The sequence below is a fragment of the Drosophila serrata genome, unplaced genomic scaffold (genome assembly GCF_035046125.1).
Source record: "Drosophila serrata isolate PLE 108 unplaced genomic scaffold, ASM3504612v1 contig_41, whole genome shotgun sequence".
Lineage (NCBI taxonomy): Eukaryota > Metazoa > Arthropoda > Insecta > Diptera > Drosophilidae > Drosophila > Drosophila serrata.
In genome coordinates this window covers 20,913-44,796 of record NW_028256939.1, presented here as the reverse complement: position 1 = coordinate 44,796, position 23,884 = coordinate 20,913, and the positions used below count along the sequence as shown (strand labels likewise).

General features: G+C 40.6%; 2 protein-coding genes and 1 long non-coding RNA gene across 4 annotated transcripts in view; 1 reads left to right on the top strand and 2 right to left on the bottom strand.

Moving 5' to 3' along the window:
• Positions 1-13,602, top strand: part of LOC147644985 (uncharacterized) — a 116,547-nt gene extending 102,945 nt beyond the window's left edge. For both annotated transcript variants that reach the window (XR_015272286.1, XR_015272287.1), the window contains exon 3: positions 12,880-13,602. This is a non-coding gene — a long non-coding RNA (uncharacterized LOC147644985). The remainder of the gene's footprint in view (positions 1-12,879) is intronic.
• A 3,776-nt stretch (positions 13,603-17,378) lies between these two features.
• LOC147644984 (uncharacterized) lies at positions 17,379-19,150 on the bottom strand. The gene is made up of 2 exons (XM_086835617.1): positions 19,064-19,150; positions 17,379-18,170 (listed from the first exon to the last, which is right to left on the bottom strand). Exons 1-2 carry the CDS (start codon positions 19,148-19,150, stop codon positions 17,379-17,381), a joined length of 879 nt encoding a protein of 292 aa, XP_086691743.1.
• A 27-nt stretch (positions 19,151-19,177) lies between these two features.
• On the bottom strand, positions 19,178-22,647 carry LOC147644983 (uncharacterized). Its single transcript, XM_086835607.1, has 3 exons — positions 20,892-22,647; positions 19,457-20,806; positions 19,178-19,278 (listed from the first exon to the last, which is right to left on the bottom strand). Exons 1-3 carry the CDS (start codon positions 22,645-22,647, stop codon positions 19,178-19,180), a joined length of 3,207 nt encoding a protein of 1,068 aa, XP_086691733.1.
• Positions 22,648-23,884: the final 1,237 nt, after the last annotated feature.

The following is a 23,884-nucleotide window of genomic DNA, read 5'->3' as shown; positions in this document are numbered from 1 at the left end:
GGTGCTGTAAGTGAGGGGTGATAATGTTTTCAAATAATTTAGGGATGGCCGACAACTTAGAGATTCCTCTATAATTGCTGGCATCCAATTTGCTACCTTTTTTGTGAAGAGGAATAATAAACGATTCCTTCCAAATAATGGGAATGTGGGAGGTTTCCAAGGACAAGGTAAACAATTTCAGAAGGGGATAGCACAGGGCGTCGGCACAATACCTAAAGCACACAGCCAGGAATTCCGTCGGGACCTGGCGAATAAACTGGCTTGCCACGATGAAGACCTAAAAGGAGAGAGCTTTCTTTTAGGCTTTGGATATGTCGTAGGAATAAGTCTGGTGTAAATACGAAGGACTTGAATAAGTTTTTTTAAAAAACTGCGAAAATAGATCGGCTATTGCCTGATCATTATTTGCGGTAGTATTTTCAAATGAAAGCGAGGAAGGTTTTGTTTTTGGCTTACGTTTAGTGTTAACGAAATTATAAAACTGTTTTGGGTCCTGTGAGAACTGGGCCCTACAACGAGTTAAATAATTTGTATAACACTGCGCGTTCAGCACGGTAAAGTTTGACCGAGCTGATAAATAAGATGAAAGGGCAGATTGAGAACCGGTGAATTTAAATTTAGCATACAGTCCAGATTTTTTAGTCTGAAGTCGGCTTAACTCTGTAGTAAGCCGCCTCGGTTTATTCGAGCTTGGCGGATAATATAACGGAACACATTCAGTAAAAAATGAATTCATGGCACTGTAAAAAATATCCACGGCAACTGCCATATCAGTGCACATGTATAGATCGGACCAATTGAACTCGTTTATAAAATTATACAGCCGTTCAAAGTCCGTTTTGCGAAAACATAGAACTTTATTGGCTGGACGGTCAGAAATATTCTGTACGTCACACCCGATATCAAGGGTCACATCGAAGGCTGGATGATAAGGATCTTCGGGCTGCGTCAGAGGCGCCACCCTTGCTAAACTGACTCTCGTAGGATCAGAAACGAAGCAAAGATCAAGAAAGCACTGTAAGGAATTTTGCACATGGTTGACTTGAGACAGCGAAATGTCAAACAAGCCAGCGATAAAGTCATGTTGGGTAGGTGTATGAAGAGTATTGGTGGAATTATTTGAGCACCAAATAGCACCAGGGATATTAAAATCTCCTAGGACTACCAACTGGTCTCTATCCAAAAGTCTACTGGAAACCATCTGTATAGCGGAAAGGCGATTCCAATAAATAGGAAGTTCCGACAATGGAGGTATGTAGGAAAAAAAAAAAATGGAGCTACTTTTCATAGATAGTTTCACACAGAGGAATTCAATATCGTTGCATTCCTTGAAGGTTAATAATTCTGAGGTGAGTGAGCAGTCCACCGCTATAAGTACTCCACCCCCGCGTCTGATAGGGCGATCTAGCCGATATACCGTGAACACAGCTGGAAAAACTTCGGAGCTCAGAATCTCCGGCTTTAACCAGGTTCTTGTGAGCACAATCACCTGAGATGCAAACGAAAGGGTATCAGAATACAAGTTAGGAAGCTTACTACGTAAGCCTCTTGCATTCTGATAGGAAATACCTAGGGAGTAGGTTAGTTTTTTGGGTCGGGATTGGAAGACGTAGAAGGCGCAGTGGTATGATGTCGTCAAGCTTTGCGTGCGAAGGCAAGCTAATGACATTCTCCCGTGTTGTTCCTAAGCTTGTGACTTACAAAAACTTGAAATTCTCATATCCTACCATAGTGGCGTATAGTATGTAATTTGAATAATTTATTTATTATCTAAGATCATAAATCTAACACCTGAACATGTTTTGATTTTAAATATAAAAAAAATCTGACAATTAAGTTGAGCTTGAGTTAAATGGCGTCTAACCATGTCCAAAAGCATGTACTAAGTCGAAATCTTATTACAAAATTAATTAAATGATACATAAATATTCAATGCTTTGTGTATCATGATGGACGAACTCTAAGTGCAGAAATAATCATATATCCACTAATATCGGAGCACTGAAATGATATTATCTGTAATATCGCCCTCTTATTGGTTATTGTTTTAATACAGAACAGTGTAATATAATTGTCTTAATAACCTTTGTTGCTTGACGATTATGTATTAATCACTAAATATCTGTATTACTTACCCGATATTGGCCTAAGTTGTCAACCACACAAGTAAATGATATGTCCCTTCCTTGGGGTACTGTTATGTTTGTTAAGTGTGCTAAAAATTCTGGACCGATATCATCCGGATCACCGTGACCTTAAATGAAATAAATTGACCCAAATTATATTGTAGAGTAATAGAATAAAATTAGAGGGTAAAAAGGCAACACTGTATATGGAAAAGTTTCGCAAAATCGGAAAATATCTGAATCTTTTGAGTTGTTGAAAGGCAAAGGTTAATTTTTATATTCTTGCAGGGTTATATAATATCGGTCACAAGTTTGCAACTTAGTGAAGGAGTCATCTCCGACCAAACAAAAGTATATATATTCTTGATTGCATCAACGACCGAGCCGATATAGACATATCCGTATATAGTCGGAGGTGCCTCCGTTACTGCGTTGCAAACTTCTGACTGAAATTATATTACCCTGCAAGGGTATAAAAACTATAACAAACGGACAGACGGACATGGGACAAGCATTCGGACAAAATGAATTATTAGTAAATAATTAGAGTATAAGACGAACACACAAATTAATAGTCTGTAAAAAATCAAGTATCTTAGAACATATAATATATATACTTGCAAACACAAAGAATGGAGAATAAAACAAGAAAGGAAGATAACTTCGGCACGCCGAAGTTTATATACCCTTGCAGATAGAACTTCTATGAATAGGAATCCATACAATGTAAATTATATATATTTGTGTTAAAAAACAATGAAGTAATACCTGCTTTCATTTCATTCACCTATACATATTGTATTGCAGTTTTACATTCACAGATTTGCATTTATCGTCTACATCAAACGATCGTTTGTATGGCACCTATATGATATAGTCGTCCGATTTTCATGAAATTTGACACACAATTTAAGACTAAAATAAAATGGCTATTTCTCAAATTTGATGAAAATCAGCTGAAAACTGAAAAAGTTATAAATTTAGTTGTATTAATTTCTCGATCGTTCCTATGGGAGCTATAGTAGTCCGATTTTCATAAAATTTTAAGCAAAATTTAGAGTATAGTAAAATGGCTATATCTCAAATTTAATTCAATTCTATTGAAAACTGAAAAAGTTAAAATTTTGTTTGTAAAAATTTTCCGATTATTTCTATGGCAGCTATATGATATAGTCGTCCGATCCGGCCCGTTCCGACATATATACGAGTGAGAGTATATAGAGGGCTAACTACAAAGTTTCATTCAGATAGCTTCAAAACTGAGAGACTAGTTTGCGTAGAAACGGACAGACGGACAGAAGGACAGACGGACAGACGGACATGGCTAGATCGACTCGGCTGTTGATCCTGATCAAGAATATATATACTTTATATAGTCGGAGGTGCCTCCGTTACTGCGTTGCAAACTTCTGACTGAAATTATATTACCCTGCAAGGGTATAAAAACTATAACAAACGGACAGACGGACATGGCTAGATCGACTCGGCTGTCGATCCTGATCAAGAATATATATACTTTATATAGTCGGAGGTGCCTCCTTCATTGCGTTGCAAACTTCTGACTGAAATTATAATACCCTGCAAGGGTATAACAATCTACCTATCATTATTGATGGCTTGATATAATGCCTTATAGGCGATCTGGCTGGAAGCGCTTTTTGAGAACCATGAGTACGTTTCGCTTACAATGAACTCTAGCGGCTGTCGCAATGTTTCCCTACAAGTTGCGTTTACTGTCAGTTGCACCGAATGGCAGACGCACTTAATTAAAATTAAGGACGGCGCAAGCTTTTTAAGCTCAACGTATACACTTTTTTTTACCCACCATGACATTTGCGTTGTCCGTGCCAATTCCAATCAAGTTTTTGATGGGAATCTTGCGCTTGTTAAGTTCTTCTAGTACACAATTAGCAATGGTGATTGCGTCCCCACTTTCAATTGGAATCAACGACAAAAAAGTATTATTGGGGCACCCAGGTATCTAGTTCTTTCCTGCCTAGTTCCGGATATCTGCTCATGAATTTGTTTTCTAGACTTAAGAAAAATCCCCCAAAACAATAATCTCCCTTAAACCAAGAAAATTTTTCTAAAATTAAGAAAGGATTTTTATATATTTAGGGAAAGGCAAGACAAGTCAAGACAAGTCACCAAGTCACTGTCATCTTTCCAATTGAACGGACGTGTTATTTCTTGCGCTCTCGTTTTGTGTTAAAGTTTGAAAATAACGACCGGGGTTAACTTAAATTTTATATTTTGTGTTAATAACTTCCCGTTCACTTCGCGTGTGCATGCAGCTATTCTTATTTGTGTTATATATGGTTTTAATTTCCAATTTAGTTGTGCTGCCAGTACTAGCTTTTGCATATTTTGCATTTCTTTTGGCGCCTTCTTCGTTTAGCTTTTGTTTGCGCCGTCGCAACAGCTAAATGTTTTTGCTATTTATCTCCCACGCTCTCCCACTCTCTCGCTTTCGCTGTGCCGCTGCACTTCTTATCTTATCTGATCTCCCACGCTCTCCCGCTCTCTCGCTCTCGTTGTGATCCTTCACTTCTTATCTTCATAGCTCTGTTGATTTATTCTTCTTTCTTTTCAAGTTCAACTACATTGGAAAGTCTTTAAAATGTCCGTACATATTGTCTGTTTCGCCAAAACCTGCAACAGCTCGGACGGTGGACGATGTAAAAAAAAACATCGGCCTGCGTTACTGCTGTGAGGCCTGTCGCGATGTAGAAAGAGAGATGATGTATTTCATGAGGCGAACCAAAAATAGTTTTAAGGGCATTTTAACGAGTTTTTGTAAAACTCTTGATATGTTCTTGGCGCTGGTTACCCAATTTAATAGCCTTGCGCTATTAAATAAGTCTCCGATGCGTATAAAAACGGTTATTTGTGGGTAGTATGTAGACGGATCCCAACTACCCGCAACGGGCTCGACCTCAGCATTAATTCCAAGAGAGCTAAGATCGAGCGCTAGAAAAGATTCGGTACCCAAATGTGCAGCGGGAGTGTCTGTACCGCCGGTGATTTCTGTTTTGTCCCCTGGGGGTCGCAAATATTGACCCTTCAAAGTCCCGTGTATACCAATATATAAGCCCAGAGTGCTAGGCCTGGAATATCGACCGACAATGGCACGGCAGATAATCAAACTGCCTTGCCAAAAGCCCTTATAACGGTTCCACCGACGAGACATATTTTTGTTTCGCGGCTCTATTCTGATCAAACATCGGAAGATGTTCTCGCTTTTATACAAGGTAAAAACAAAGCCGAAAAAATTAAGATAAAGCTGGAAAAGTTTACATTTTCTTACGCTAGGGGCAATTCATCTTTCAAAATAAATTTCCCTAACGAGTTCTTGAACACTATTTCCTCTCCCAACTTCTGGCCAGAGTACATCGTTGTTAAGGAGTTCGAGGCGAAGAAAAAGAAAAAGCGGCCTGTAGGAATAACTCTTCCCAGGCCTGATCATACCACTGCGCCTTCTACGTCTTCCAATCCCGACCCAAAAAACTAACCTACTGCCTAGGTATTTCCTATCAAAATGCAAAAGGCTTACGTAGTAAGCTTCCTAACTTGTATTCTGATAGCCTTTCGTTTGCATTTGAGGTTATTGTGCTCACAAAAAAAAACTCATGTTTTCGTAAGACGGACTTTGAACGCCTGAATAATTTTTTAAACGAGTTCAATTGGTCTGATCTATACATGTGCACTGACGTGGCAGTTGCCGTGTATATTTTTTTGTACAGTGCCATGAATTCATTTTTTACTGATGTGTTCCGTTATAATATCCGCCAAGCTCGAATAAACCGCGTTCCTAAAGAGTTGAGCCGACTTAAAAATAAAAAATCTAGACTGTATGCTAAATTTAAAATCACCGGTTCTCAATCTGCCCTTTCATCTTATTTATCAGCTCGGTGAAACTTTACCGTGCTGAACGCGGAGTGTTATAAAAACTATTTAACTCGGTGTTGGGCCCAGTTCTCACAGGACCCAAAACAGTATTATAATTTTGTTAACACTAAACGTAAGCCTGAACAAATCCTTCCTCGCTTTCTTTTGAAAGTACAATCGCAAATAATGATCAGGCAATTGCCGATCTATTTTCGCAGTTTTTTCAAACAACTTATTCAAACTCTTCGTATTTACACCAGACTTATTCCTACGACATACCCAAGTCAAACTTAATTTTCTGTCCTAGCCTAAACGAAAGCTCTCTTCTTTTAGATCTTCATCGTGTCAAGCCAGTTTATTCGCCAGGTCCCGACGGAATTCCTGGCTGTGTGCTTTAGGTATTGTGCCGACGCCCTGTGCTATCCCCTTCTGAAATTGTTTACCTTGTCCTTGGAAACCTCCCACATTCCCATTATTTGGAAGGAATCGTTTATTATTCCTCTTCACAAAAAAGGTAGCAAATTGGATGCCAGCAATTATAGAGGAATCTCTAAGTTGTCGGCCATCCCTAAACTATTTGAAAACATTATCACCCCTCACTTACAGCACCGTTGCAGATCAGTTATTTCTCCATGTCAACATGGTTTTATTAAGCGAAGATCAATAACAACAAATCTTTCGGAGCTCTCTTCCTATATTATAAAGGGCTTCCATAATAATTTTCAGACAGATGTGATCTATACTGATTTCAGTAAAGCATTTGACTCTGTTAACCATTCTCTCCTCGTTAGAAAACTCGATTCAATGGGTTTTCCAAGTGATCTTCTTAATTGGATCTCAAGTTATTTGAATGGCAGGACACAAAAGGTCCTCTTTAAGAATAATTTATCCAATGTTCTAAGGGTTACATCTGGCGTCCCGCAAGGAAGCCATTTGGGACCCTTTTTGTTTACATTACTTATAAATGACCTGCCCAAAGTTTTGACTAACTCCAGAGTGCTTATGAACGCGGATGACGTCAAGCTTTGCGTGCAATACAATGACGTTGCCTTCCAGTCGGATTTACAAACAGATCTTAATAATTTTCAAACTTGGTGCCGTGTAAACTTATTAAACTTAAATGGCTCGAAATGCAAGCTAATGACATTCTCTCGTGTCGTTCCTAAGCTTTCTACTTACACGCTGAACTGCTGCTCTTTTTTGAAAGAATTAATTCTGTTGATGATTTGGGCGTCTGCTTGGACCCAAAACTTGACTTTATTGATCATATTGCGTCTATGGTGAATAGAGCCAGTGGTGTGCTTGGATTTATTAAACGGTGGTCGAAGGAATTCAATGACCCCTGTGTTACTAAATCCTTATATACTTCTTTAGTTCGTCCTATCTTAGAATATTGATGCTGCGTTTGGTGCCCTCAGTGCGGCGTCAATAGCAAACGCATCGAGTCGTTTCAAAAGCGCTTTTTACTCTTCTCTCTACGCGGTTTAAATTGGGATGCAAACCAAAGATTACCTTCCAACTCTAGTAGACTCCTATTAATAAACTTGCCGTCCTTAGCCAATCGTAGAACGATGCTAGGGATAACCTTTATTTTTAACCTTATACATGGTGATGTTGAAAGTGCTGACTTGTTGAGTCAGCTTAATTTCCACGTACCATGTAGAACTACTAGATCCTATATCCCATTAGTGTTGCGCCACTGTAGAACCTCTGTTGAACTTCATGAACCTTTTAGAGTGTTATGTGCAAATTATAATGATTTGTACTAACTAATCTCTAACGTAGATACCCTTCCCAAATAAAAATCTTTAATAATAACGCACTTAGTAAGCATGCAAGCTAACAATCTGGCAGCACGCCGGTAGTCAATTTCCTCGTTTTCTGTCCTATATTTTCCATCGCGCCTACTAACACCTTACCCAAACAGGCACGTGCCTTGTGTCATACTGGCCTCTTGAATGTTCTGACCGTAGTGCATCAACGTCCAGTATTATGTAAATAAAATTTTTAAGGGTTAATTTAAAATGTTTTCTTAAATCTAATGACATTTTTCCTGATTTGGTTTGTTTAGGTAAAAATTTGTATGAGTGTGCATATGAGATAATTACAGGTTTCGTTTGTGGATAATGCCTAGGTTGACTACATGTGCCGCAGTCAGGTAGTGATCTGTAAGAATTCCAATCAATAGTCTTCTTTTCCCTGACTTGACACCACACTGGAGTTTTCGCAGCAGAGTCGGACTCACCACCGATATATAGATCCAGAGCATTAGAGAGGGCGAAAAACTAAGCATCTTCTTGGATGCGTATAGCGATATTGTGGATTTTTTTACACTCTCTAGAACGTGGTGTTTATATGCCAGGTTGCTGGGATGTACAGTGACGAAGTATTTGACTTATGTTTTCGGCGTCAGCAGGGTTGTGTTTATTTATTTATTTTTTTTTTTTGAGGATCCATAGTGGCACCTCATTTTTCTTGTCAAAGGAAATTAGGTCCGTCTTGTCCGCGCCGATACTAAGTCATACCTTATCCGTTCACTTACATATGTCCCTAAGCGTCGACCTGCGCTTGCGCCTTGCTATTTTCTTCCTGTTATCCCCCTGAAGAATTTTGTGTATGTTGTTTATTAGATCATCTTTCGGCTGATTTCGACTGAGGTTATTGCTCCTGGGGCTTGTGAAACCAGTTAGTTAAGGAGAGTGTCCGAAATCGAACTATATTTACTTGTGGTCCAAAAAATATGGTCGCTCCAGGGCTCATAGTTCAATTAAGAGTTTTAAATTTAGCACTTCTGACGAGGTCGGGCCTACTTTTGCTAGTGGAAAATAAAAAATCTGAGAGTGACTCACCTCTGTGGTTTTATCGGGGCTCTCCCACACACTGTGTTGTGCATCGATGTATGCATTCACTAGCATTTAGTGGTCTGTTGGGACAGGTTCTATCAGGCTCCAGAGTTCCTCAGGCTATCTTGTTGTGTGCCATGTAGCAGGAAACTGCCAGTAGACGCCTCTGTTCCCTATTGACCATCACCACATTCAGGTCATCCAAACTGTAATGATTCATAAGGTAAGCATGTAAGCATGTCTTCCGTAGGAATACGGCGGTTTTGTTCCTGTTACAGATGATGGATAGAACTACATGCAGTTTGCGGGCTTAAGTCCAGCAGTGGCATTGCCTGAGTCAATCCACAGCTCCTGGATCTCATATGGCAATGAGGAGTTAGCTTTTTTTAATAAGAAGTTTGGTTTTATGAAGGTTGAGCTTCAACACCCCCTGAGTCACGGTTACCTTTCTCACATCATTATGGATTGACTATGATTGCCAAGTCACCGTCCTCCGCCTTCATCGTTTTGTCCAGCTTCATTTCCCTAGTGGAATTCATTATGACATCGTCAATGGGCCTATATCTAAATTTTCATCATCACGGTAGTTCTGTGTTATTATATTGGAATGCCAATCGATTGAATGATGCCAATAATCTTCGTGTCCTCACGTGTTGTTTCAATAGGGCATTTTCTTCTATAATATTTTATCTTTCTTCGCTTACGTTCTGTGAATAAACTTGTTGCAGGGATGCAGAAAAGAGAAGCAAGCGCGGCTGGGATGTAAACCTAAACGTCGGCGAAAGGCGTTATTGCCACCACCGGCGGGCACGGAGGAGAGCAATCCTCTCAGCGTGTCTCCAGCGGTTCCACCTCTGATTTGACGGGAGAAGGTCACGTCAGTTGTAACGCTACTGCCAGAAAAAACGACTTAAAGAGGGCTAAGCAGCACAGGTGCCGTAGTCTATATAGACTCGGACCTGGAGAGCGTTCAGCTTTCAAAAGAGGAGGAAGAAAGCCTTTTTCTCTTGCGGGAACCCCGTGTAGGGACGGGCCGAAGCGTTTAAGCGAGAGAAAGAAGGAACCGAGAGCCGGGCCGTGCAAAGGATCCTAGAGAGCAGTCTGCACTTCGCTAAGCTTCCCAACATGGCATCAACGACCGGTTTCGCCAACAGAAAATTGCGAAGACCAGTGAGGTGACCGAACGACACTTGATCGTGGCACTCATTGACAGGAGCGATGAGAATGGCAAGATGACCGAGGCGCGGTGGAAGACGGTGCATGCGCGGCTCGATTAGTCATTGGTTACTCGGATGGAGGAAGACTCTGCAGCGCCCATACCCACATTCAATGATGCCGGGTGGCTAAATGGGGTCAAAATCTTAAAGTGTATGGATGACCCGACGAGAAAGTGGCTGACGCACCCGGTCGGCCAGATGGAAGCGTTGTGGGACGGGGCCAGAGTCAAAATCCCGACTTTCCGACCGCAGACTGGAGTGTACTGCATACCCGTTACTCAAAGAGGGGCGTCAGTCCTCCAGATTAACAAGAAGGCGGAGGACATCATGTATCCCAGATACGGGAAGATGGCGTGGGGCATGGGTAGCGTCTACCTGAGAATGGAAAGGATGATCACACCCTGAAGGCAGGCGAGGTGGAGAAAGTCCTAGGTCTGGAAACCATTGCCGACGCCGCTCAGGAACTGACGCTGGATTAGTCCAAAGAGGAGGAAGACGGTGACCTGACGATAGTAGTCAACTCATCGAGTGAAGTTGAGCCCGGTACCCATGTCCCTAAGGCTGCTGCACCTCAATCTCCATAAGAACAAGGTCGCGTCGGCGGAACCCCTAATTGCCATGGAACAAGGGTACGCCGATGTAGCTCTAGTCTAAGACCCATGGATGATTGCCTCGGGCAATGCCGTCGCCGGACTAAAGTCCTTAAGCAATAACGCGTTCTACACACCATCTGTAAGCAGGAACAGAACCGCCAAACTCGTACGGAAGGATCTCCAAGCTAACCTAAAGTCTCATTACAGCTCGGACGACCTGACTGTGGTGTTGCTAGAAAGCAAGAAGAAGCACCTACTGGTAGCTTCCTGCTAAATGACACACGATAGGCCAGCTCCACCGGAAGAACTCAGGACCCTGCAAAAGCCAACGCGCACTACTGCGTGTGGTGGGAGCCCTAACACAAACATCAGAGGATAGTCACTTTTGGACTTTATACTTTCGACTAACCTATATATAGCAAACGTAGGACCTATCTTTGTAGGCCCGCATCGCCCAACGCGCTAGATATAACACTCGTAGCGGGACAAAGTACTATGGTGTCAGACTGGAAGGTCCTGGAGAGACCATCATTTTCAGAACACAGGTACAATGCGAATTCAATCACTCTTCAAAACCAACAGTCTTTAGAAACCCCCGGAACACTAACTGGGGAAAGTTTAAAGAAATAATCTTTCGTACACTCGCGACTTGCCGGGTACAGTAAAATCCGATGAATATATAGAAAAGTCCTTAGAGACACTCTTAAAGGAATTACTAGGCGCATATCATGCATCATGAACGATTTCAAGAATCAAGAAAAGGGCCGGACCACCCTGGTGGAACAAGGACCACTCGATAACTTCAGAGAATTCAGGGAGATATGTGAGTGGACAGTATCAATGCGGATATGACGGACCTCATTCATTTCACTAAGAGATAGAAGGTACCGCCATGGATCCCCCCAAAAATAAATACAACCAGACCGACCCCGAAAACATAAGCAAGCTGGCATGGAAACCCAATGACAGGGTGAAAAAGGCCTCTATTGCGCTATATTCATCCAGGAAGATGCTCAGCAGCACATGGGGCCTCTCACCCACTCTGATGCACTACGTCTTCATATTGGTGGTGCGTCCGACTTTGCCTAAGCCTATTCCTAGACAGTCAGGCGGCGATTAGATCCATATAATCGTCAACGGTTAGTTCCAAAAATGTACTGGCAAGCAGGGTCGCACTAGATATCTTAAGCACGACGGCGTCAGTGCGGATCTACTGGAATCCCAGCCACCAGGGCATAGATGGAAACGAAATTGCAGACGAACTTGCAAAGGAAGAAGTCAGACTGGCTATCGACGGAACAGAAAACGTCCCAGTCTCTCTAAGAATGCTCCAAAGCGAGTTGGAGAGGCGGACGGATGTACTGGCAAAAGTCAGGTGCAACCTGACAAACTGCAGACTATTAGTGGAAATTCTTACGGGTGACTGCCTGGCTGCGGCGCATGCAGTTAAGCTACGCATCACCAACAACGGCAGCTGCAGGAAATGCGATGAATCTGAGGCAACCGAAACCTTTGTAATTGTCCAGCCCTAACGCAGGCAAGAGTAAAACACCTAGGTGCCCCGGTACTGGCATCAGTAGGAGATGCCTTAAAGAGGTCGCCAGGTAAACTACTTGCCTTCGCAAAAACTGCCGCGATCGTAAAGGACTTAAACAACGCGTAAGATTCTGCAGGTTCATGTGATCCGGATAAATAAGGGCCACACTAGCCTATGATATGTTGGGTATAGTACCAAGAAAATTAGTGATTTAAAGTGCTCTAATGATTTGGGAAGCGCGAATAAATCAATCGTAACCACAGCTGCTACTTGTCTTTTCACAAGTTCTTTTCGTTGTTTATGCAAAAGTCGCAACATTGTTTTTATATAAATCAAACCTCAAATATTAATATAACTTTAATAGTAATCGCAAATATTTGAATTGTCTGTTTTATGTGCGAAGGAAATAGAGTTAGAAGTTTACTGTCGATCGGGACTAATTTATATCTGGAACTTTGCTTTCCTCTCTCCGTTTACATGTGCACAATGCCACGACGAGAGAAAACAGCTGAACAAAATTTAGCAGCAAAAATTGCCGATTTAAACTTATTTAGTTTTTACACTCTTTTTTTATTCATTTGCTTAAGAAAATAGTTTATAGATCAAATCAAATACCTAATTTCTGTTGAACTTAATGCTACGCTAATCAATAAAATTTTATTTGCTTATTTTTAGATGTAAATTGCAAGTTCTCAAATGAAGGCGGTATATTTCCAAATGACAGCAAGGGATCACTGCGAATAACGAGACTACGTGTATATGTTAACATATTGTACCTGAAGATATATCAAATCGTTTACTTTGAAGACTTTTGCAATGATTCTGTTGAAATTGTCACAAAGTGCGTTAGGTTGTTGTATAATTTTGTTGCTAATTGAGACGTTAACCATAGGAACTCATTCAGTGCCTCATATGCATGGTAAATATATTACATTATGATAAACAGTTTCGTTAATATGATTTTCCAGACACCTACCGTATAATTATTGATTTATAAGAAAAGTTTTTTTTTATTCTAAAGCTATAGAATTTTATGCGTTCTTCAATCGAATCCCAATACGAAAAAGAAATCTCATTATAATATCTGATTTCATAAAAACAAAATTACGCAAGAAAAATGAAATTAATTATATTCGTCTTTTAATGAGTGTTAGTATGAATTTAAAAAGTATGTATATATCTTTGAAAAATAATTTTATAGCATTTCATTAAGTTTTACACCTTTTTATGTTATACTTGTATTCAGAAGTTGACAATTCGGATATGCAGTAGGCCCATTAAAGAATATATTTTCAAGATCAGCAGAAATAACTGAATCGATCTAGCCGTTTGTAGGTAAACTAGTCTGTAGTTTTTTAAGCTATCTGAATAAAACTTTGAAGTGAGTCTTTTAAAAAACCCTTTTTAGTATATAATCGGAAAGGGCCGGATCGGACTATTATATAGTAACGAATTACCAGGTGCGGATGGTACGTGAAAGTACGAAAGACACACGCGCAATCGTCCAGCTGCTATTAGTTGGTTTCGTGGGGTGGTGTTCTTGTCCCTGTACCTCGGCCTCTGATCATTCTTTAAATTATCAAATGAATTCGTGTGCCACGACAATAAATAGGTTTGGGTACAGAGTAGTTCCGCATTATACAGAAAACTGTGAGACACTAATTTCCGGACTTCCAGAAGAACCGCAGATGACATAGAGGTCAGAATCACTAGCCCTTCCTTGGCCGTCCCTATCCATAATTAAGGTTTCACCCTTCGGACGTTCACTTTTGGGTTGCCAACCAATGATTCGCGAAGGGGTTATCCTAGCCGTAGGCAAAATAAAAAAAATCAACTTAACAAAGCAAAAAGTTTTTATTGTAGCTGAAGGTACGCAAACTATGGCCAACAAAAATCCAACTTAAATGCCGGCGAGTGTCTTTGAACTTGAAATTACATTCCTCTTCTTCCTTTTAGCAACAGAGCTAATTACTTTATTTCAACCACGGCGGACACTGGGACAAGAGTTAAAAATATTTAGGCTTACTCCTTTCACCTCGATATTTGTGTACTTTTTTATGTATTTAGGTATTTAATGCCCATCAAAAATAATAAAACTATAAAATCATTCAACAGAATTCTGGAGTTCCACCGATGAATGGCTTCCGTTGGATTCCACACATGTTGGACAATTTTAAATCTTTTTCACCCGCTATTTCGAGGTTTCAGGCCCACTGTGCCCCGTCATATTTTTGCCAGTTCTTTTTTTTACGCTACTCTTCACGCTTCCTTAAACAAAAAGGGAACGACCACGGCCAAACTCGACCAATTCTTACGGGTCTTTTTCTTCTACCTTATCCACTAACTTCTTCAGCTTTGCCATGTTTTACCTCTTTTTTCTCAAGCGTTTCTCCCAGCCTGCGGGTTTCCCATTTGCTTACACTTAGCCTAAACTTAATTAACAAAACTAACAAGATATTCCAGTCACAGCATCTCAATCACTTTTCCTCCTGATCCGTCGTTCTGTAATTTTCCTCTTAGTAAAAAATAAAATTAACGGATTTTGCTTTGGGGTTAGTAAGTAGATTTGTATGGCGGACAAACCTCTGAACTTTATTGGATATTTTTCAAAGATTTTCTGTCTAGGTCTTTTTCTCCTTTGCAATAAAGAGCTGCTAAAATGTCATAAATAGGAAACTGTCATCAACAATTCATCAACGTGCCGACTGCGACTTCCACCGAGACGACGCTTTTAGATGGCAACCGTGCCAAAACTGACTCTCTCGTGCTCTCATTTGGTCTCGGTTGATTAAACGTTGATGAAAATAGCCGAAACACATCCTGTCATCCGTAAAAATCATGTGGATTCTTTTGCTCTCTCTCTTTCTCAATAACATAAGCGGGGTATGTGTTAATTATTTGGGTTTTAAATTTTGATGGAGTTAGTTATTTTATCTGGCAAAACGTGAAAGAAAGGTTCAATTGAGAAATTCCACTTATCACGTGATAGTTTTTGGTAGAGGAATTTTATGAATTTTAAAATCTATGGAAATCACTGGAACTTTAATAAAAACAGTGGAATTATATGGAAAACAGTGGAATTAAGTATTTTATGTGAAAAAAAAAACTAAAAGTTTAAATTGAAAATAACGAACTATATTATACAATTAACAGCAAATTATATTTTCCAAGTGCAAAAATGTTGATCACATGTTGATGAATCATTGATGAATTGTTCCTGAATCATAGACGAATTGTTGATGAATCATTGATTAATTGTTGATGAATTGTTGTTGATAACAGTCTAGGACATGCACATGTTAATTTCATCGATGATTCATCCACAACACCGCCTTGCCTTTTGATAAATCACTGATAAATGATACTGCTGGCCGTTGTTTCTAAAATACGTATGTAAACATATGTATGTAGACTTCTACATTAGCGGTAAATCACAAATTCGAGATTTTGTTATATTTTAATTTGGATCAAATATTAATTTGGTCACTTTAACCCAAAATATAAAATAAAATAAAATAAAATAGACGATTACAGTAGAAGAAGAACTAATAACAAATAATATAATAACAGCATCTTATAAAAACCCTCCATATCTTAAAATTTTCATCAATTTCTATACAAATAAGAAAGGAAGCTAACTTCCGCTCGTCGAAGGTTTTATACCCTTGCAGATAGAACTTCGTCTGGGAATCCATACAATCTAAATTTTATATATATTTATGTTTAAAAAACAATGAAGTAATACCTGCTTTTATTTCATTCACCTAAACATATTATATTTACAGTTTAACATTCACAGATTTGAATTTTTCCTCTATATCTAACGATCTTTTGTATGTCACCTATATGATATAATCGTCCGATTTTCATACAATTTGACACAATTAAAATGGCTATACCTCAAATTTGATGAAAATGTGTTGAGAACTGAAAAAGTTATCATTTTTAATTGTATTAATTTCTCGATCGTTCCTATAGCACCTATATGATATAATCCGATCTGGTCCGTTCCGACATACATATACGAGTGAGAGTATATAGAAGACTAATTACAAAGTTTCATTCAGATAGCTTCATAACTGAGAGACTAGTTAGAAGGAGAGACGAACAGACGGACATGGCTAGATCGACTCGGCGGTTGATATTGATCAAGAATGTGTATACTTTATATGGTCAGAGGTGCCTCCTTCACTGCGTTGCAAACGTCTGACTGCAATTATAATACCATGCAAGGGTATACAAAGGTCTAAATAGCTTGTTTACTCAAAACTTTTTTTTAATACCCTACCATATTTTCTCTTAAAACAAAAGCCTAGCAGACGCTATTATTAAATAAAATAGCTATTATTAGGTAATTACTAGTAAGAATAGCCTCTTTTCGGTTTTTGTAGTTTTTTTGGCATTTACAATTTAATTTTTGTCATTTTTATTTTATTGAAAAAAAATTGGGAAAATTGTGAGAATATCCCTGTGGAAAGATAATGCCATTTAAATTTTAACTAATAATACAATTTTTTTAAACAACAGTTAGTTAGTTACAGTTACAGTTAGTATTCGAATTATTACTTTATAACATTACTTTCTTTTATTCAATTTCTCTCAACGACATAGGTAATTTAAATACATATGTATATAGAATTTCTAGTTCAAATTGGTTTAATATGTTCAATTCGCGAGAAAAATATAGTAGAATATGATCACGTTTAATCCACGTTAAAGATAGGAAAATGTTAATACAAACACTACTTTGATTAACAACTTTTGACATAAAGACAGAAAGGCTGGTATTTAATTATAATTAATAACACAATTATTTTATTTGGGTTACTTAAACAGTTTATAAACGAATCCACTAGTGTTACTGTTTTATATATTTATTGGTTAATTTTAAATACCCGATTTGATTATGAAAACCGCGATGCGTTTGATTGCATTGAGATCAAAAATGTGAATAAAAAAAGCTTGCACATCATACGATAAGTTTAGTCGAAGATGTAAACAAGTTACAGTTAGGAGTTAGAAGTTATGGAAAAGTACTAGATAAGCTCTATAGCAAGTGCAGCGGCGAAAAGCTCGAATTGATTCCGCTGATAAGCGGCGGACAAAGCCAGTAAACAAACACAAATATACAGGGTGTTTCGTTCCCAAACATACCGCCCCCCCTGAACGGTCGTTCAGCACAGAGGCAGGACAGCAATCTTGGAAATTGGGCGTTTGAATGATCCGTGGGCAGTTTTCACCGTTACGAGCCGGACCTTGTCATCCAATCCTGGGTGCACCTCCGTGATACGTCCAAGGATCCATTTAGAGGGTGGTAGATTAGGTTCCTTGAGGACTACCAGTGTGTCGATCTTTAAATTCTCAGTTTCTAGATGCCATTTTGTACGCTCGTGAAGCGATGTCAGGTATTCCATATGCCAGCGTTTCCAAAAGTCTTGGACCATGGCCTGTAGCTGATTCCACCTTTCCAATCGATTAATTTGCGTATCTAGACGGCAAGGTTCAGGTAGCGTGTATGGAGCTCCAGTCAAAAAATGAGCCGGCGTCAGGGGATCCAACGAAGTATCCCCATTGGGACACAGTGGGCGGAAATTCAGAATGGCTTCAATTTGAGTCAGTACAGTTGATAGTTCCTCGAAGGTTAGGGCCTTCGATTCAAGAATCCGTCGCATATGAAGTTTGATGGAGCGGACTCCGGCTTCCCACATCCCTTCGAAATGGGGAGCAGAAGGAGGTATAAAGTGCCAAGAAATGCCTTCATTGGCGAAAAATCCAGCTAATTCTCCATCCTTTGCTTGCTCGATGGCCAGGCGTCTCATGTCGTCTAGGGTCTGCCTGCCGCCATGAAATGTGGTTCCGTTATCCGAATAAAGGTCAGTGGGCCTCGCTCTGCGGGCGATGAATCGTTGAAAGGCGGCGATGAAGGCCTTTGTTGTCAGATCACTGACAATCTCGATGTAGAGTGCCTTTGTAGTGAGGCACACAAAAATAGAACATGCTTTTCCGATCCGTGGAGTTTTGTTTTATGATCGGCGCAGCATAGTCTAGCCCTGTATGTTGGAAACAGTGACTAGCCTGCACTCTAGGTATTGGTAGTTCTCCCATGATCTGTTGACTGGTGCTTTTGCGTTGTAGGAAGCAGCGCTTACAAAGGAAAACAGCTCTTCTGACAAGATTTCGAGCACCCAGAATCCAGTACTGCTGACGAAGATTCGTAAACGTTGCATCAACTCCCGTGTGCAGATTGCAGATATGAAAATGTCGAACAAGTAGTCCAGCTAGTGGTGTCTCCTTTGGTATTAGATTGGGTGTTTAGCATTGTAGTTTAATGTAGACCGCTCGATTCTTCCACCGACTCGCATTATCCCATTTTTATCTAGAAATGGGGAGAACCGGAGTAAATGCGATTTAGCATTAAGCTGGCGTCTATTCTCGAGCTGCGCATATTCTATGCCAAAGAAGAAATGGGGAAAACCGGAGTAAATGCGATTTAGCATTAAGCTGGCGTCTATTCTCGAGCTGCGCATATTCTCTGCTACATGTTGTCTCTGTTGCACATGTCGAATCAGTCGTAGTCGTGCTTCCAGCAGCTCTTTGGACGTAAGGAATGGTGAAGAATTCCTATGATGAGATCAAAGAGTTTGAATAAAGCGATACCAATAACTAGATACCCTTATTTGACGCGTCCAGGTAGAGAATTTGTGGATAAGTAACTCGTTAAAACTTTCATCAAGAAAGTTATGCAGAGTCGTAGGTTTTATAGCTCGTTTTTCGGCGTTGACATCGAAATTTGAAGATACGCTGAACTTGCTTGTGGAAGGTGGCCAATCCGAAGTCGGTGCGGCCAACCAAGACGGACCTTTCCACCACAGCCGGTGCTCCAGAAGCTTTGACGGATGAAGTACTCGAGAGGCACAGTCAGCTGGATTGTCTTCAGTCCGGACATGATTCCAGCAGTTACGGGGAAAGTCGTTCAGGATCTCCGCTGTCCGGTTGCAGACGTATGTGTTTCAATGTCGTGGTGGAGCTGATAGCCAATGTAGCACAATTTCTGAATCAGTCCAGCAGCTAGTGCTGAAAATAGGAATTGTTAGTGATGTGACAACAGTAAGCAATCGGGAAAGAAGTAGTGCAGCATTCAGTTCCAAACGTGGTACCGAGACTGGCTTTATCGGGGCCACCCGTGTTTTTGAGGCAACGAGGGATATTTGAAAACTGCCTCCAACTGCAACCCGAGTGTAGACAACCGCACCGTAGGCATGCGTGGATGCATCTGCGAATCCGTGTAGTTCTACGTCTCGGAATGGTGAAGCTAAATATCGTGGTACTTGACACTGCGTAAGCGATGGTAGATCCTCCACAAAGGCTTTCCAGCGCGAGCGTAAGGTTGCAGGAATTGGCTCATCCCAGTGCAGTACACTTGTCCAGCTTTCTTGAAGTATAAGCTTGAGTAAAACTGTGACTGGCGCTATAGGTCCAAGCGGATCATAGATTCTCGATAGTTGTGACAAGAGTTCTCGTTTTGTAGGTGAAATAGTCGTATCGCATTTCTTGAGATTGAGATACATGACGTCCTTTCCGGGATTCCATTGGATACCAAGAATTTTTACATGTGAATCCGCAGCAGATTTGTTAAGGAGCTGGATAGGCTTAAAACACCTATCTTCTTCTAGCAATGATTTTAAAAGACGCCAACTATTGGAACTCCATTTACGGAGTTTGAATTGCCCCTTTTCCAAAAGTCCAATTAGCTCGTTCTTTAGATTCATAAGTTCCCCGAATGAGTTGCATCCCGTTGGGATATCATCCACATAGGCATCGTGTTGGAGGGCATGGGCAGCTGCAGGGAACTCTTGGCGGTGATCGTCAGCTAATTGTTTCAGAACTCGAACGGCCAGAAATGTTGACGGTGCCAATCCATAAGTTACCGTCAAAAGGCGAAAATGACGTAGCGGCTCATTCTCATTCTTTCGCCAAACAATGCGCTGAAAATTGGTGTGCGGCTTATATACGTGAATCCCTCGGAACATCTTTTCGATATCTGCACATAGAACATATTGGTGCTGACGAAAACGTAAACAAACGCCAAAGAGATCACGTTGAATTGGAGGACCAACATACAGTCGATCATTAAGGGATAGTCCACGGCTGTCCTTATCCGATCCATCGAAAACTACACGACATTTGGTAGTCAAACTATCAAGATTGATAACAGCGTGGTGCGGTAGGTAGAAGCAACCGTCCGGGGACTCGTCCACTTGAGCTGATGTTAGTTGTTCCATATGTCCACGTTTTAAATAGTCGTCTAGGAACGCTTCGTACTGCTGCTTCAATTTCGAAAACCGACGAAATTTGCGTTCTAGCGAGAAGAAGCGACAAATAGGCGGTGCCTTCTCCTTGAAGGGGTACTGAACGATGTAAGCCCCGCTCTCAGAACGCATATGTGTGGCAGCAAAATGTCGCTCGGTGGGATCGTTGGCGTCCAGGAGAGCCTGGCTTGGCTGTATACTGTCCATTTCCATAAATGAGCGAACCATCGTATCTAAGTCCGCGTGGTGTGTCACGGCAGAAGTCAGGTGATCATTGCATGCATTGTAAGAGCCTGCAATAATCCAACCAAAAACAGTATTCAGGAAAGTCGTTACCAAAATATTTGCGTTCTCCAGTATAAAGAGACCACAGCTGACCTGATCCAACGATGACATCGATGGATCCTGGCGTGCAGAAGGTTGGGTTTGCCAAAGGAAGCTTGCAAATGTGCTTCCACGTAGAAGATGAGGTGTCAATAGCTTGGGCTGGAAGTGATGACGTCAACGAGCTGAGAATGAATGAGACCAATTCGATAGTTTGGTCCGAATGGCGAGAGCGCAACTTGATATGTGCGCGTCCTAGGGTAACGCCCGCGCTGTTGGCGGCGAGCCCGAGAACAGAAATCCTTGCGTGCGTTCGACGCACGCCTATTCGCTGAACGAATGATTCCGAAGCCAAGGTAATTGTAGATTCAGTGTCCAGGAGCATCCTGCAAGTTGTAGTGTTTCCCAAAGCGTCGACGACGTCTGCGAGGATAGTTGGCAATAGAGTGTGCGAAGAATGTGCAGGAATATTCTCCAGAGTATGATGAGTGAAATTGGTTTCCATGGGAGGCTCATTCGCTAAATGATGACTTCGAACAGGCGGTTGATTATGGCCAATTATAGATTCCTGTTGTGATGTTCGCTCATGGCTGTCCACATTGGCTGTCGCAACGTGGTTACCATTTTGACTTGGCTGTGACGAGCCATGAACCAAAGTATGATGCTTGCGGCGGCAGATCCGACAAGTATACTTTGAGGTACAGTTTCCAACCATGTGAGTGGGGCTGAGGCAATTGAAACAAAGCTTCTTCGACTTGAGGAACTCCCGGCGAGATGCAATGTCGAGGGCGATGAATTGAGGACATTTAAACATTTGATGATTCTGCTGGCACGATGTACATTTAGGTTCGTCTCGTCTTGAATGCATATTTGCGTGATGCGTTGTAGCTGCGCGTCGAGCTTGGGTTGGTTGAACTAAGTGAAAAGCCTCCAAGGTGTCGCAGCGTGCGGTGAGAAAATTTAAAAATTGAGTTATCGTCACACCCTTCTTCTCAGAGTCTGGGCACTGAGCCCAAGCTTGGCGAAACTTCGAATCCAACTTTGATAATAATATGAAGATTAGCCAGGGATCCCGTTCCTCGCAGTTAAGAGCGCGTAAGCCACGAATAACTTCATCTGCACCATCGGCAAGTTTACGCACTGTACTGATGTTAGAGGTTGTAGCACTGGAGAGCGTCATAAAACTGTTTAGAAATGATCGGATAATTAGCGATTGTTTGTTATATCGCTGTTCCAGGCGATCCCATGCTTCACGATAGTTTTCATTAGTAACCGTAATATGTTTAACTAATGTCAGCGCGTCTCCGGAAAGGTACGATTTTAAATAATGAAATCGTTGGCAATCCGTCAGGCTCGGATTGCAAGCGATTGATCCAGTAAACATATCCGAAAAATGTTTCCAGTCCTCATAGTTACCGGAAAATGTTGGGAGTTTGATTCGCTCGAACTGAAAATCCACCTGGCTTCTTTGAGACGCATCCGCTGCTTGGACAGTGGCCGAAATACTGGTTTGAGATGGGAGATCACGTCGTAATTCCTCCAAAGTGCTGCTCAAAATGGCGTGTGTAACGTAGTGTTTTTCCTCATAGGCATCAAAATCGGCGTCGGGGTTTTCCCAATCTGGTTCCGACTGAAACGCATACAGCTCCTCCGAGAGCCGCACAAACCGCATATAATTGTCTTGCAGTTGCGCCAGGTGAACCTCTATAGTTTGCACTGAATGAATGTCATCAACAAATTTGACTGCGTTATTATGTGCCCGAGTAATTTGGCTTTTGCAGAAGCCCCGTTGTTGAATCACACTCCGCATCGTGATCGAGATAAGAAATGTCCAGATCGCCGTTTACAAAAAAACAATAATCAAATAAAATATCCAAAAAATAACGCTTTACTGGCGAATCCGGCTCGAAGGACCAGTTTTTTAATGTTTATAAACGAATCCACTAGTGTTACTGTTTTATATATTTATTGGTTTATTTTAAATACCCGATTTGATTATGAAGACCGCGATGCGTTAGATTGCATTGAGAGCAAAAATGTGAATAAAAAAAGCTTGAACATCATACGATAAGTTTAGTCGAAGATGTAAACAAGTTACAGTTTGGAGTTAGAAGTTATGGAAAAGTACTAGATAAGCTCTATAGCAAGTGCAGCGGCGAGAAGCTCGAATTGATTCCGCTGATAAGCGGCGGACAAAGCCAGTAAACAAACACAAATATACAGGGTGTCTCGTTCCCAAACATAAACACTTTACAAAATATAGCCAATAACATCAAAAAAGTATATTTTATACCGATCATTGAAACTGCAGTCAAAGTAAAGCAATTCAAAACAAAAAAAAAATTAAAAGCTAACTTATACCGTTGCAGATTTCAAGTCAGTCACTAGAAATTAAGTCAATATAAATTCTATATATTTATGTCAATAAAACAAATTTACAATTTAACAGTTACAGTTTTACATTTACTGTATGCCGCTTTCCTTTATAGCTAACGATCGTTTTTATATAGTGGTCAGATTTTTATAAAATTAAAATCGAAATTCTAGAATAATATAAAATGGCTAGATCTCTAAAGCATATATATTCTTGATGAGTATCAACAGACGAGTCGATCTAGTCATGTCCGTCCGTCCGTTTCTACGCAAACTAGTTTCTCAGTTTTTAAGCTATCGGAATGATACTTTGTAGTTAGGTTTCTGTATACTCTTCCTCGCTTATATGCCGGAACGGGCCGGATCGAATGACTTTATCATATAGCTGCTATATACACTGTTTATGGGGAACACATAGAATTTGCCACCCTTTAGCATTTACTAATTACCCCAATATAAGTAAGTTTTATGCCGTATTTATGCCGATCGAATGCTTGGCTTCAATATATATTCGCTGTAGCTTTGCTTAACAGATAAGGCGACAGAAGAAGAAGAGAGAGTAATAGATAAAAAGCGAAATCCCAAGAGCGCAGCAGATGCAGCGATACACTATGCAGGAACACTATGTTTCCAATTTTGATGTTAGACGTTTCGAAGCGCCGCTTGCTCATTTC